General features: G+C 45.2%; 2 protein-coding genes across 3 annotated transcripts; both read right to left on the bottom strand.

Moving 5' to 3' along the window:
- Positions 1–6,333: 6,333 nt before the first annotated feature.
- On the bottom strand, positions 6,334–8,199 carry foxl1 (forkhead box L1). Its single transcript, XM_041038542.1, has one exon. The coding sequence runs from the start codon at positions 8,065–8,067 to the stop codon at positions 6,889–6,891; it is 1,179 nt and encodes a 392-aa protein (XP_040894476.1). The 5' UTR covers positions 8,068–8,199; the 3' UTR covers positions 6,334–6,888.
- Positions 8,200–13,066: 4,867 nt separating this feature from the next.
- acd (ACD shelterin complex subunit and telomerase recruitment factor) lies at positions 13,067–15,567 on the bottom strand. 2 transcript variants are annotated; one of them, XM_041037493.1, is made up of 2 exons: positions 15,420–15,567; positions 13,067–15,178 (listed from the first exon to the last, which is right to left on the bottom strand). In XM_041037493.1, the coding sequence occupies exon 2, from the start codon at positions 15,140–15,142 to the stop codon at positions 13,235–13,237; it is 1,908 nt and encodes a 635-aa protein (XP_040893427.1). In that variant the 5' UTR covers positions 15,143–15,178; positions 15,420–15,567; the 3' UTR covers positions 13,067–13,234. The 2 variants fall into 2 exon arrangements, with proteins under 2 accessions (XP_040893427.1, XP_040893428.1); XM_041037494.1 differs by having other exon boundaries at positions 13,067–15,175.
- Between the last annotated feature and the right edge of the window lie 252 nt (positions 15,568–15,819).

Below are 15,819 nucleotides of genomic sequence, written 5' to 3'. Positions count from 1 at the left end.
TTTCTATCATAAATTGTCTGTGGTTCAAACATCATCTATAGTCAGTAACATCTTCTATCATTGTTAAACATGAGCCTGTTTCAGTGTTAGAATAATCAGAGTGGTCTCACATCAGGCGACGTCCCTCAGCTTTCTCTTCATCATGATAAGGGCCATTTGTGTGAGCGCACACACACACACACACACTGAGGTTCACTCATGTATTTTACAGTAGACGCGCACTGACACTCTTAACAACACTGTACACACAAACACAGCTATGATGCATTCACAGTCACTCTGACAAAAACACGTTCAGCAAACATGTTGGATTTGTACAAGACCAGCTGTGCAGCATAAATCTTAACTGGTTTGTTTTAGCTTAAGTGCTCAAATTAAGTGTGTGTGTGTGTGTGTGAGTGTGAGTGTGTGTGAGTGTGAGTGTGAGTGTGTGTGAGGACACAAAGTCCAAACTCAGTTGCAACACAATTCGTAGTTTGCATAGACGTGTGTCTGAGAGAGCAAGAGAGAGAAAAAATGTGTGTGTGTGTGTGTATGTGTGTGTGTGTGTGTGTGTGTGTGTGTGTGTGTGTGTGTGTGTGTGTGTGTGTGTGCGTGTGCATGTGTGTGCAGAGTGGGCTGTGGCCCTAAGTGAGCCTGTGATGCAGCTCCACTTCCTCCGGGATTAAGTGTTAAAGTCAGGGTGGTCCCAGTCTGGGGGTGGTAATCCTGCTGCTGTGTACAAGTCCTCCTGCCAGTGTTCATATATACACACACTCACACACTCACACACACACACGTATACGCACACACAAGCCTCATGAGACTATGCGTGTTTATTTACAGTCCGTAAAAGCGGAGCGGCAGAGATGTTGAAGAGTTTCGATGAGAGCAGTACTTCAGCAGCCAGCCGTCAGAATGACGCCATCATCTGCGGGACTGGAAACGTTTTCAGGTTTTAGGGAACGCCGCTTCGACTGCAACACATGAAACAAATGTTTGTTTCCATGTGTTACACTACTGCTGTGTTTGTGTGTGAAATATGCAGAAATAATCTCACTGTTTGGGTTGAACTTCCAACAGGCAGAGAAAAAGAAGCCCAGTTTTACAGAGCGCAAGTAAATCAGGCAGAGTATGAATGAGACACAACAGATGATTATAAAACTTAATAATTCAAAACGTGTGACAGCGTCCATCGATCTAAGATTTACGCACTGTTTGATCCAACGCAAACAGTTTTCATCACTTTTATCATCCAGTATTTATCTTAATATGATAAACAAAAATCCATTTGTAAATAAAGGCCATGGGAACTGTACATGGAGCAAAACCTTTTTGGGTTGTGACCCTTGAAAACCCAGTGATGTCCACTGATGACCCCTCATCACAGGACGCATATCACTCTGTGTCCCTTGTCCATGTTCAGTGTGGCTCACACAACGATACCAAACAGCACAGTCAGCACTTTTTCCTTTAACTCGGATGAATGACTGATCATGAGACTTGTGATACTAATTGAATATTCTGTTTGAAATATCACTGCAATCCGCTTATTTATCACCACTTCTCAGGAGGTACAATCATTTTGTAAAGGCTTTTTTTTTTTTTTTTTTAGAAGATCTCAGTAGAATAAGGCAGAGTTCAGGAAGAATAAAACAGGAGTAAAAGAATAAAACTTCAGCTGCATCTGTCTTCACAGACAAAGGTGCTGATCCACCACAGGCCTCCAGAAGCTTCAGGTCTCCTCGTCACTGCAGGCTTCGTTACCTGGATCTGGATTTGTCATGTCCCTGCTCGTCCATTCAGGGCTTTCTTTTTATTTTTCACCTGTTCGTGCAGCGCAGCTACAGTTCAGTGCACAAACTACAGCCTCAGACGCAGAGTCTCTCTGACAGTGTCAACGCAGAGTGAAGATGTTTGCAGGTCTGTTGTGTTTAATCTCGTATCTGACAGGTGTTCATGTTGTGTTACTGTCCACGTGCACACGCGTCCTGTAGTCTCTGTGTATGTGTGCGTGTGTTTGTGTCCAGGTCGTAAACAGCATCAGTCCTGGTGTCTGGAGTACATTTTAGGCACATAATGATGTATAGAGCTCTGTGCCAGGAAACCTAACTTGATTAGCAGTTAATGTGGCCTGAACCAAGCCCATCAATCTTCATCACAGCCCCGCCCTCCCTGCGGTGCTGAGTGTGTATGTAGACAAGTGAAGCCGGTTTATGTAGAGAGTGAAAAAATATAATAAACACTCGGGTGAGGAACCCTTTTGAACCAGAAGGCTTTAAACCGTGTGATTTAGCACTGAACTGGGACTTGATTGCACATGAAACAGGGGCGATGACACTTTCCAGCAACCACACGTCTCTGTCTCCGACTGTAGAGACTGCAGCTCTGTCTAAACATGAGGCATGATGAAGATATTTAAAGTTAGCTTCAAATCCTCTGAACTAATCTGCACTTATCCCCACTAATATACACACACCCACCCACACACACACGCACACACACTCACACCCACACACACAGTACAGGAGTTGACCTACACTGTCAGACAGACCCATTGTAACAAGGATTTTGATTTTGTTAAACCACAAAGGAAAAACTTCATCCGCCTTCATGCAGTCGTGTGCTACCAAGGTCTTTCCTTAGGTGGTGAGCATGAAGGCTGGTGTTGTTCATTTTCTCAGACTTGTCATTTTCAATTACCCAACACAGAAAAACTGTTATCACCCCCTGCCCCCCCCCCCCCCCCCCCCCCCCTCAAAAAAAAACTTTATTAACTTCAGACTTTCAGCATAATCAGCATAATAATTCAGCATAATAATTCAGCATAATAATTCTCCTGGACTTCTCATGCACATGCACATCAATTTCATTTCTTGTGAATACATTTAATGTGTTTTTATATTTGATCTATTTTCATTTCTGCTTCAGTTTAACAAGCAAAACAGATTTTAGTTGTGTAATAAAATGATTTACAGTTTATACTTTTTCTCTTCATCAAATTGTGGAAAGAAGATCAAGTTTGCTGATATTCTTTCAACAGTGGTCGAAGGTGCTGAATGTGTTCTCCAGTTCTGCTGGACTTCAGCCAGTCAGGAGACTACATTTACTTCAAAGTAAGAATCTACAGCATTTTCATATAAATACTTGTCTCCATGACTGATTACCACAACAGAACAGTGATTCAACCTGATGAAAGCTTTTACATGTGACGGACTAAACACACACACACACACACACACAGTCTGGTGGGTCTTTTCCTGGGAAAAATCTTCTGTCAAACAGGAAGTGATGCGTTTTTGGTTTCTGGTTTGTTTGGATTGAATAGAAGAGGCACTGGGCAGTTTGAGCAGTGATGTGCACCGTGGCTGGACAGAGAAAGGAGGATGAGTGGGATCGTTCGTTCTTGAACAATCGCGTGAAACAAAAATCTTTTACCTGATTATTAAAGGTTCACATGTAACTCATGGTTCGTCTCAGTGCGTCGGAGAATAAACTCAAACCTGCAGCCGTTCAGTGGTGATTCACAACGTTTCCCGTGATTCACATCAGGTCATTGACCCACATCCACATAATCCACTGGAACATTCGTCCCAATCAGACACCTCAGAGAACACAGTATGAGACAAACGCAGCTTTATGGCTGCAGTGATGTCTCCACAGGCAAAGTCCATATGAAACAAAGACCTCTGATGTCCACACGCTCTTAAACTGCTGGCAAACAGATCTCTGACACAGTCTGTTCAGGGATCCATTCATCCTCTGCCTGTAACCCCCGGCCCTTCACACCTCTGCAGTCACCTGTTCCCTCACCGGCTCAAGAGTCAAAAGTCTGATTCTCTATTTAGACCAAGAACATGGTAGAAGAGAGAGAAAGAAGGAGGGGAGGGGGCAAGAGGGGAGGAAGGAGAACAATAGCATGATTAGAAATAAGACTAATAGCAATACAAACAACAACCATAAAAGAAACTAATAATGGTCAGACTAATGGTAGGAATAATAATAATAATATTAATAATAATAGTAATAATAATAATAATTAACAGGACAAGGAATGGGGCAGTAGATCATTTCAAAGGACAACGTAAAAAATAAAAAGCACATCTTTTTTTTTACGAAGCTGAAATAAGAAGCACAATGATCTAAACAGAACTGAAGACTGTTTAAATAGGACAGATCACGGAAGTCAATACATTTATGTCGGGGGACACCCTAAAACAGGTGGACACAGACTGTGATAAACTGTATTTAGGAGAAACAGATGTGTTTCTGATCTGGTCTGATGAACAAGCTCAGCATGATCCAGAATTAGAAGCTCGTCCCTCCCCGTCTGACTGAGCGACCGGAGGAAAAGCCCCAGAGTCACCTCTGTGTCCCCGATGGAGAGACTTCAGACTGGTTCCACGGCTCAGTGCGCGTTAAAGACCGGCACATTTTGTTTTCTCAGATAACGAATAAAACCGAGAGGACTTCCCTTTTTGTCTGAGCCGCTTTCACATGAGGATCTCTTACTGTTCAAACACTCACAGCCACCATCAGATAACTTACATTTATTAATTCACTTGGCTTTTAGAGGACTTTGGGGATTACTGGAGGATGAAGAGCCAGAGGAGCCAGTTACAGTGGGTCATGTGTTGCTTGCACCCAAATCCCGAAAGAGACAAACTGCCAAGCGCTGAGTTAAACTGATACCTCTCACTCCTTTTCTTTCCACTCTTCTCTCTCTCTCTCTCCTCCGTTCTTTCCCCTCTGAGGTTTTCATCATGTTTTATTTACACGTCTGACCAAAAGAATCCTATACACAGGAAATGCTTGTGATTGTGAGTTCCTCTCCTCAAATGTGGGGAGGTTTATTTATTTCAACAAACATTCCTGATTTGCACACAGCGCCGGCCTCACACAGCTTTTTCAGACGGGCATGTGTCTAAGCTATAGGCCTATATTTAGACATGGCCGCTCTCTGTTTGTAATGATGCTGTCAGCAGTGCTCTCTGATTTCATGCAGGTGTCATGGTGGGGTTAGAACTCAGAAAAGCTCTTTTCAGGACTTTCAGTGCCACCAGATCTTGCTGGGCATGTGTTTAAAAAAAAAAAAAAAAGAAGACCACATGGGTGCAGTCTCTCACTCTCAGTCAGTTAAAGGTTTCAGGGTGCTTTATCGTACAGGCTCCTGAGCTCCTTCGTGACCTCGGAAACAGTGGCTCCTCCTTTTCAGAGCTGCATCTCGTGGCTCAGCAGTGAGTTGTTGCTTCAGACTTCAGATTTTTACTGACTTTTCCTGAAACATCCAGAGGCCGAGCTCCTCTGACTCTGGATCGTGCTGCTGCCCTGAACATGATCCAGGGTCAGTGCACCAGTGTTAAAATCACTTTACGTGTTTGTGTTGTCCCTCTCACATGTGATGGATGTGATGCTGTTTGATCACATGATTATTGATGAATTGTTCAGCATTAAACTGATTATTTGTGGAAAACCCAGAACCCCATAATGTATCTTCACACAAAGATGTGTGGTGTAAATCAGTTTTATCAATATTATCAATCAGTATTATCATTGTCTTCACTATGAGCAGGACTATGATTTGTCAGGGTAATTGTACTATAAAGGTTAAAATACAGTGAGGTCTCTGATGGTCAGATGCTTTTCCAACACTAACAGAGATGTCAGGGAAAACACTGATTACTGGATGTTTGTCACAAAACAAACAATCAATAGTTTCAATAAACAATGAAAAAAAAAGAACTTGTAAACACTCAGGAAAGATTTTCTTGTTTCGGACTAAGTCGCCTGACTAATTACTGGAGAAAGCCACTGAAAACTTAAAAAAAATAGAAAACATAAGCAGACTTAATTATTCTGTCTCATGAATCTTGGTGTGAGCTGCTCGTCACACAGCAGGTTTAAGTATCACCTCAGTCACTGAGCGTTTGGAATCAGTGTATTTGTTCCTCTCAGTGGATTTAACATGTTCCACATGTTTTTACCGGGTTTGTCACTTCTGGGAGTCACACTAACTGAATGTTAGCTGATACTGAAGTCGTTTATAATCCTTTTTTCTTTGCTTCTTTAAGGATGATTCCTCATTATCAACCTGAGGTTAATGCAGCCGCTGCCAAGCAAACGAACACCACATCCTGGATTACATCTGATATCTGGGTCTAATCGCTTTGGATGCATTTTACTGCAGAAGAAGAAGAAAAGCAAACACACCAACATACATGTGGACCGTCTCTGTCTCAGCTTTAGATCAAAGGATAATGTCCAGGTGACAGCACCAGCTCCCAGTGCAGTCTTCCCACAGTGTTTCTGCTGCTAATTGTAAATAAATCATGCTGTCATCTTATTACCAAACTAAACTTTATTTTGCACATGAAATTCGGAGCAGAGCAGAATGTAAAAACAGCTTGGATTACATTATTCAGCACTTAACTTCATTCTTATATTGTACAATATCTCCAGAGATACTATATAGGCTACGGGGGCCCAGTCATCACTTCAAAGACTCTTCTCCTTGAATTAATACAACAAACACATGTACTCTGGGGGTTTTCATCATCATGGATGAAGAGAAAAGCACCGTATACATGAGCTCTCCCTGCGTATTCACACGACAGTGTTAAAATCATCATATACTTCTAACTTTGTGTTGTATAAAGCATTAAAACGCGCCGCCGCAGACTTTAAGGAGCATCAGTTCTGGGAAAACGGATTGAAAATAACCACAGTTACGCATGCGTGAAGATAAATCTAAAGCCTTCCTGCTGCTCTCTGAACGTTACTGCAGATGCTGAAGATGCTGAAAAAGAAGAAGCTGTCTCATAGTAAGTCATCGTGTAAAGCTAAATTACACTCGACGCTTTCAGGCTTTCGAGCGCAAAAATACATAGAAGTCTGAATTTATAGTCGCACTCATTTAAGATGCAGCACTTTGTCAGGGCAGGTGAGTGACAGGTAGGGGCAGAGCGGGAATCCCATCTGATACAGCTGATGCTGCCGAGCATCGAGGACCACAGACGGACTGAAACCTGGGCTCTGGCGCTCTGCGCAGGTCTCCGCTGACAGACCGAGGATGCTGCCGCGCATTTCGTCTTCGCTTCTCGACAAGATGCTGTCGATGCTAAAGCCCCTGGATTTATCCCTGCTCGGAGCGTTTCCTTTCGGCCTGTCCTGCGCAAGTGCGGCCAAGTTTGTGTTTCCTGTGCAGCTGACGGCGCAGAGCGGACCTCTCTCTCTCTCTCTCCCGCTGAACGCTGACCTTCTCTCCTCCGGCTCCCAGCGGAGGGACGCGCCAAGAACATGCGCACCGTCCGCCCACAGCGGAGCGTGTCTCGGAGCGGGACACGGCTCAGGCTGCGGCGCGTCAAGCCGCCTCCCGATGGACGCAAGGGTGTGTTGGCTGGGGGACGCTTTCGGTCTTTGTGTGGGGTGACTCTGCGGCTGTTCGGCGTGGTTAAACTCGACAAGGACAGGTTTCGTGTCTGGTTGTGCTTCCGTCCTCTCCGCATCCCGTCTCGCTGGTACCTCTGCTGTCTCCGAGCCGGTCTGGTGTTTCATAGAAGTCTGAGGGTCCCTGGAGGGTCCCGGGCCCTTGGTGCGCTTGTGTCCAGCGGCTTTGGAGTCCAGAGCCTCCTGCTGGCTTTTCGCCTTCCTCTTCCTCCGACGGTAGTTGCCGTTCTCAAACATATCCAGACACTTGGTGTCCAGCGTCCAGTAGCTGCCTTTGCCGGGCCGGCCCTTCTCTCTGGGCACTTTGATGAAGCAGTCATTCAGGGAGAGGTTGTGGCGGATGGAGTTCTGCCAGCCCTGCTTGTTGTCGTGATAAAACGGGAACCGGTCCATGATAAACTGGTAGATGCCGCTGAGGGTTGCGCGCTGCTCTGGTGCGCTCTTGATGGCCATGGCGATGAGCGCGATGTAGCTGTAGGGCGGCTTCTGCGGGGGCTCCTGGCGGGCCGGCACGAAGCTCAAGGCGGCCGGCACGACCCCTCCGCATTCCCGTCCGTACAAGTAGATCAGCGGGGGGGCGGAGAGGCTCAGAGCCGAGGATGCCACTCCGAGCGACGGCAGACGGCCGTGGTAGAGAGTCATGACGCCGAGGAAGCAGGATAGTGTCCCGGGGAAAGTTGAGCCTGCTCCCGGACCTCCACTCCTCCACTGACTGACTCTCCAGCCTCATGAGGGCCCAGAAAAATGTTAATAATTGCTGTACGTTTGCTGTGTTATGTTGACTTTGCACTGGGGAATAAATTGTCCATCATAAACAGTCTGTGGTGTTCTCAGCCCACCCACATTAATTAAAATTTCATTGCGCTGAAACCCGCTGAAACACGCTGAACCCCCCCCCACCCTCACCCCCGCCTCCCCCCCCGGCCCAACAACCAATGAGGTGCCGGGTTATTCCCTCATCTGTTTATAGAATTAGTCGCTTGATAAGTCTGCCCACCCAGGTTGAATCAAGCTGTGTTTATTTGGAAAAATTTCCGGGCACCCAATACATAAACGCACTGATGTGCTGTTTGAAATATCACGTCCACCCCTGACGCTGAGAGTTGCTCACACAGAGAGAACAAGCAAACATTGCCGAGTCCTTTCTGGGAGTTGCTGTGGGTTCGCTCAAATGAAAACAAAGTGTATAAAAGGGAAAATAACTTAAACAATTGTAACTCATGTCAGGGCCTCTTCTTTCCTCCAGTCCCAAACAAAAAAAAAAAAGGAAATGGAGCTGAGAGATGTTGTTTTGTTTGTTTGTTTATTTGTTTGTTTGTGTGCGTGTGTGTAGGAACTGATTCTACAGCAAACGCCACAAAACCTTTATTCAGAAAACACACAGTTAATGATGGATGACTGACAGGAAATGATAATGATAATAATATTCACCATAACACTGGTTACAACTATTACAGAGCTCCAGCTGCTCTAAACACACATTAATCACCATCAAAGCTCTTTTTTTTATTATTATTATTCTTAGTCTTACATCATTATAATAAATGTTTGATTGTGCTCCAAAAACATTTCTGATGTTTTTATCATGTTGCATTTAAAGATTCAAAGTCATATTTTCCATTAACTTCATCTTAGTCTTTAGTTTGACCTAAAAACTTCCATGTGTGATGTATTATTAGACCTAATTGTTGATTGTTAAATCCTCACATTTGCAGGAAACTGGCCCACGGACGTGACTTCAGAGGGTGGAGTTCTCCAGCTGCTGATGAAGGCCATGATGATGAAAAAAAAACAGCTGAGTAAATGGACCTTGTGATGAGAAGTCAGGTAATTTACTCTATAATTATCTCACAGAGCAGCGAACTGACAGCAGGCGTCCACTGCAGCTCTGGACTGAATTATTCATTGCCTCTTTTCTTAATTTGTGATCATTTGTGTGTCACTGCGCTTTGTATTTTCTGTTTGTTGTATATATTCATTTCTATTTATTTGTATTCATGTAAAGGGTCAGTCGATGACACGGTTCACACGCAGAGACAGACCAGTTCACACCTGTATGTAACGTGGATTTGCCAGTTAACCCGACCTGCATGCGTTTGGAGGAAACCCACACAGGCACGAGCAGAGCCTGCTAACTCCACACCAAAGGCCCCCAACCCACCAACAGGTTCTCATGCCGCTGTCCCTGAGCAGGTCACAACGACAGAGACAGGTGAGGACTGTTATCACACGCACCACGTCAGCAACAGGTGTATGCTGAAAAAAATAAAAACAAGAATACCAGTCACACGCAGAGGCAGCGGTTACACGGCTGTGCAGCTTTTAGCTTTAGTTTTTTTGTAGTAATGTTCTGATCCATTTAAAGGCTTCACAAGTCAGAAAGTTTGGTTATCGCTTATTTATACCAACAGATCTGATTGATGGGATTAGTATTATTTGGTCACTGTTCTGAATAAGTGGAACAAGTTTGAGCAAATAAACTAATTTAACTAATCACAGACACCAAAGGCAACTGAGCTGAACTCACTTAGTGAAGCCTTTGAAGGAATTTAATAAAAGATGTTAAGTGTATTTTCTCATAATTAGTGTAGAAATTCTTAAGTTATGGCCACAAAAGTGTGTTTTGTAACAGTGACCTTGACCTTTGACCTTTGACGACAAATGTCTAATCATTTCATCCTTGACTCCAAGTGAATGTTTGTGATTTGAAGACAAAGTCTTACTGAGATGCCGAGCTCACGAGAATGAGACAGAAGAAGGACCTGAGGACACAATGTCTCCGGCCACGGCCCAGCACAGAGACACGACGACGCACAATTACGTCCCACATCGCTGCAATAATACACAAATCTGTAAGTCACCCAGGAACAGCCTGGTCTATCTGATGGTCACCGAGCTGTCTGGACACAGTTGTATGTTCTTGTATGTTGTGTTTGTATCAAAGCTGAAGAAAATGAAATGTGGTGTCTTAATTGTCCTTTGAGAAGCTGCGGAGCGGAGCTCAGGACTGTACTGCCTTACAAGGACAACACGGACAGTGTATTATTTGTAGATGTGAGCATGATGCTTTATATTATGTATTTTCCTGTTTATAGGTCAAAGGAGGATTATAACAACTTTACAAGTGCACACAGCTGGCTCCTGCTTACATTAGGGGTTTGGAGCTTTCAGTGGATAAACTCAGAAGTCGCTCTTTTCTCTGTGTGTCTCTCAGCAGACGGTGATTCATTAGCAAATAAAACTAAACTAACATGCGAGAGACGTGTACAGGCCACAGCAAGCAGGATCTGACTTTTTCAAAGGGCAGCTGCTGGAAAGTCCTGAGCTTCCATGCTGCACAAGAATTTGCGAGGCGCCATTCGACACCATATAATGAATAACGCTTCACTGAGTTCATGACGATTTCATGATCAGTGTGAGAAATCACACAATTCACCATATTTTCATTTGAGATACAATGCCTCTTTTTATTTCCCAGGGTGCTTCAGCTCACTGGACCATCTAGAAGAGATTTTTTTAATTGTCAAACTGTTGTTTTCCTGATTGGAAGCTAAAATACGGACACAGTCGATCCAGGAACGTGAACATTTGTCATTAAGAGCAGGTGAAGTTAGGTGGGGCAAGGCTGACCTCTGATCTGTTTGGGAAGACACGTCCCACACAGTGTTTGGACACACACACACAAATAAAAAGTAAAAAACTCAAGGCCCTGACAATTTTGACACAAGCGAAATAATAATGTGTTGCCTACTTTTTGAGTAATTTGATGCAACAGTTTGCATAACTGCAGATATCTGAGTGGATTACCTTTCACCAGTGGCTCAGAAGGCTGGGCCTATACTGGGATTCTAACTGGGGACTTCCACCACATGCTGAAGAGGGGCTGACACCCAGCTCCACTCAGCTTCCTTTACCTGACCTTCCAAATTCATCCACGCAAACTGTTTGTCAGAGATGAGGATGAAAAGAGAGACCGACATGAAAGAAGAACCACACTGTTCTTGAGATATGAGCCAAAATGAATACTTGATCCTTCCAGCGCCACCTATGGGTGCAGTACCTCATGTTTTAGGGCCTGAGCATCGAGCAGGGGACTTTGGGACCGCGTCATGTTTTTGAGTCTTATGGTTTTTGCTGCACAAACACTTTTAGAGGAGAAAAATAAATAAGACAAAAACAACATGGTTCCTGTAGCTTTGCTGCTTGAAGCTATGCTGCTTCCTGCTGATCTTCAGTTTCTCCACACAGAGCTGTAGTTACCTTAAAGATCTGCTCCAGACGTGTTATACAACGCTAAACATGCTCTGCTCTGAATAATCATCATTTGTCTGATCTGGTTTTTACACAAACAAGCTCAGTTACCTCGTTAACGTTCTTATAATTCCATCGAGTCATTTTCCCCTCATTGAATTACCCACAATCTATGAATATGCAAATACTTTTAATTTGAAAAGCCGAACAGCTGGACACAAGATGTCTCCACTTAAAAGTCCATTTCCAGTGAATGTGTGGTGGAGGATTTCCACATCGCACTCGTGAATGTTGCTTCCAAACAAACCGATGTCCCAACGTAAGGTCGTTCATCTTACAGTGAGATCTAAGGAGTGAACACAGAGAAACTTTACCGCTGCAGGAAGGTGAGTGTGTGGTCACACACACACACACACACACACACACACACACACACACACACACACACACACACACACACACACACACACACACACACAGGTGTTTTCAGGTGGTGTCACAATAGACAACTTTAACTTATGGGAAAAAGTTACGGGCAGAACTTGATCTACTGTTTCAACCATTACAAAAGTCAGTGGCACTGAGGCACCGAACCAATCAGCTTCTTCCTGTTTCTCATCCACGCTCCAACGTGTGGTATTTGGTGACATCTTCTGGACAAACAGAAAACTGCTTTACTCTGTCACAGTCCTCTTTCCTCTGAACAGTTTCATGATTGAACACAAGTCACAGCTGTTTCCTCTGACAGTGCTGAAAACTGATGACGGTTAGTGTCCAGTTCGGTCTCTATACCTTTATATATTAACTTTAAAGCTGCACAAATCAATACTCTTAGTTAACAACAGATCAAATGACTGTTTAAGTAGTTTCTTGTAAAGGACCCACTGATGATTAACAGCCAACCCTGTAGTTCCCCTCATCTCTGTGGATTGTTTTAGTGCCTTGCAGCTCATTGTTTTGGTTTTGCGGTGCGTAACTTTATTGTTTTAGTTCACTCTCACCACTTCACCACTGTCATTAACCTTATTTCCAGCAGCAGCTGTTTTCAGTTAAAAACCATCTCTGATCAACCTACTGTGCACGGACTGCTGAGCCCCAGACGTTCAGCAGCTAAAGAGCCAGACGTTGTTCTCAGGAGACGGAGTGTTGGAGTTGCAGGCAGCTGGTTCACCACACGAACGTCATCAGGCCACAATGTGCCAGAAATGTGTGGTGAGTGAACAGTTCATCGAAGTTAACATTACAACACATCATGATCAAACTCTCAACAGATTTTTCTAGTTTAGTTTAGACAGCAAAGGAACTTCAAACAAACTTCAAACTTTTTAGAGTGAAAATGTACCAGTATTTTTATTTATTTATTTTTTTGCAAACAATATATTTTTCTCAGTGCGTATTAAACACCATACAAAATAGACTCAACTATAAAAAACTGCTCTGCAACATTAACATGAGTCAGCACTTGCGCAGAGGAGACTGAAATACTCAACAAGCTGAAAACAACAAATGAAAGAACAACAGAGCAGCTCAACTGTCCACCAACATTTCGAACCTACGGTTAAGTGACCTCTGTCCTGTCAGAGGTCACTGACCCATTGTGTGGATTGTCTGTCGGCTTCGGAACAACCAGATACTTCACGGCCCAGTGCATCAAGGATTCAGCGACTCTGAATCGACTGAAATCCTGCAGATTCTGACCAGACACTCTGTAAGAGTAAGAGAACGGCCTGCCATTACTGTGAACGGGGAGGCTTCTTCTCGGGGTCGTCCCTGCGGTTTGGCCCTTTTTGTGTCCCTCCTCGGCCCCAGAGCCTGCCTGTGTCTCAAAGAGCCAAGATGGAGGGTTCCCACTGGTCTGAGCTTCCTCCTCCTGCTCCTCCACTAAGGTGGTAAGTGCTTCTGGCGTGGGCTCACTTCTCTTTCTCTTTGCCTTTCTACATTTTCTATAAATGGTCTCCTCCATGTCCTTCAAAACCGTGTCTTCTTGGTCCAAAGCTGAAAGGTTTTGCTGTGCTGTGGGGGCGCACTGTTTGTCCGTGGCAGGTGACAGGTCCGACGGTCTGGAAAAAGGTTCTGGTGGACTCACAGAGGTTGAAGTTGAAGAACCAGCAGATGCAGGGAGGCGGGTCGAGGGAGGCGGTTTCTGGTATGGCGGGAAGTAGCTGTGCTCTCCTTTGCTATGCTCTGATGTCTGCTGGGATTCATTCGGGCTGTGGACAGGAAGTTGCGTGCTGGTTAAGATCGCGGCATCATCGGGCTTGAATTTCGCAGCGGTGGGCAGGTGCAGGGTGTTTGATGGTGTTGCCTGTGGGGATGCATCAGAGGACGAGGAGGTTTCACATGGCGGGGGAAAAATATCCCAAGGGTTGGATAAAGGCCTGATGTCACTGTCAGTCATCCTTGTAATCGTGTCCTCGTGCAGCATATAGTCCTCTGCAGAAAGAGGTGAGTTCTCATTGGTGTCAGGGTCTCCCTCTTCAGCTGCTGGCATGGCCGTTTGCCAGTCTGCATCATCCACAGAAGGCCGTGCGCCCTCTGAATTTTTGCAGACTTGCGGTAAATCTCTCTTTCTGTCCTCAGAGTCAGCACAAAGTCCACTCGGTGTCCTGCTTCCAACAGCAGACGGTGTTTGCAGCTGTTGAGCATCTTCCTCTGGGATGAGAAGACACTTTATGGGGACGCTGAAAGATTTCACTCCCTTATGTCTCACCCTGTCCACATCCCACCCTGTGGCAGTGCATGTGCCCGGACTGGTCACCGGAGAGATGTGAAGTGAGGTGGAGGGCTGTGGGCTCACAGGGCGGCTGCTTGCTACCATCAGCCTCTCCCGAACATCCTCCAGCACATCCTGCACACAGTCATGCTGCCACTCCCCCAGCAGCTCTGACAGATCAAACCCACACTGGCTCCTCTGAGAGTCCTGCACCTCGGGACCCAACTGGGCCTTCCACGTCTTACAGATCTTCAGCCTGACCGAGGCCAGGGTGGTGCAGCAGGGGGTGTTGTCTTTAACTGGACCGGCTGCAGTGGTAGCCAGCTCTCCGACCAACAAAAAGAATCTGCATTTAAACTGTTCGAGGGCCATGTGAAACTGCAGTCGGCAGTCCTGGATGCACACCGTGGTGTTGACCAAGCTGGTGAAACACTCGCGGTCCTCCTGCTCCTGAAGATGCTCCCAGGCGGACGCGGTGAGGATGGCCGGGATCTGGAGCACCCCGTCGGAAAGGAAGAGGAGCCCTGTAGGGCCCTCAGAGCCCTGAGCCTGGGACTTAGACATCTGACCCACCCCGATGACATGAGCCTTCAGCCGCCCGCCGCTGCTGCTGCTGCCGCCGCTGTCCCCCTCCGGGCTGCCGTAGCTCAGGATCAAATTCTCGATCCATGGAGAGAGTTTGTTTCGAGAAGGGCGAGGCATGTTTGTAGTTTCAAACTGTGTGTCGCCAGTTTTGTTCCGTGAGGCAAACATTTACGATGCTCAGTGGTTCCTCCATTACCGCGGGCGCTAGAAACAAAAGACATATCACCAGTTAGCCGTTATAAAACATTACTCTGTTAGCTTAACACGGCACATTCTGGTTAAATCGTTGGAAGAAATCATCATTTGAGCGCGAAAAAAACAAAATGCAAGAACAAACACATCACCGACACGGACCGTTTTACCCGCACTCTGTGTAAAACTACAGTTTTTCCATTTTGAATAGCATAATAATAACCTAGTCTACACAAGGAATCAGCGCGCTTACCTTTGAGTAATCCTGCGCAAATCATATCAACGTTTACACTTGTCCAAAGTTATGGCGGCGACTGTTGTGTCAAGTTACCGAGAGACAACAACAGAAAGGAAGAAGATAAGTGTTCCTTCAAATTAAAAGCACAAATGTCAGTCTGTGTAGTCTTACGCACACCAGCTTGGCGGATAACATATACGGCGAAAATAAGACTTACTAATTCACCATCTTATGTTCGTTTACTGGGGTCATTTCTATCAGTGCGTAAATCTGTACCAACACTAGCTGATCAAGAAGGTGTTATTCGTACCGGAAGAACTGTTCATAGCTTTTTGCTCACCGTGTGTTTTTGCGGCCTCGTTCCGCTTATTTTTCATTCTCACTTCTCAAATCCATTGCCAAATGTAAAGACAAA

The sequence above is a fragment of the Toxotes jaculatrix genome, chromosome 5, assembly GCF_017976425.1.
Source record: "Toxotes jaculatrix isolate fToxJac2 chromosome 5, fToxJac2.pri, whole genome shotgun sequence".
In the NCBI taxonomy this organism is placed as follows: domain Eukaryota; kingdom Metazoa; phylum Chordata; class Actinopteri; family Toxotidae; genus Toxotes; species Toxotes jaculatrix.
Note: the sequence above shows the minus strand (reverse complement) of the source record. Positions and strands in the feature narration are given on the sequence as shown.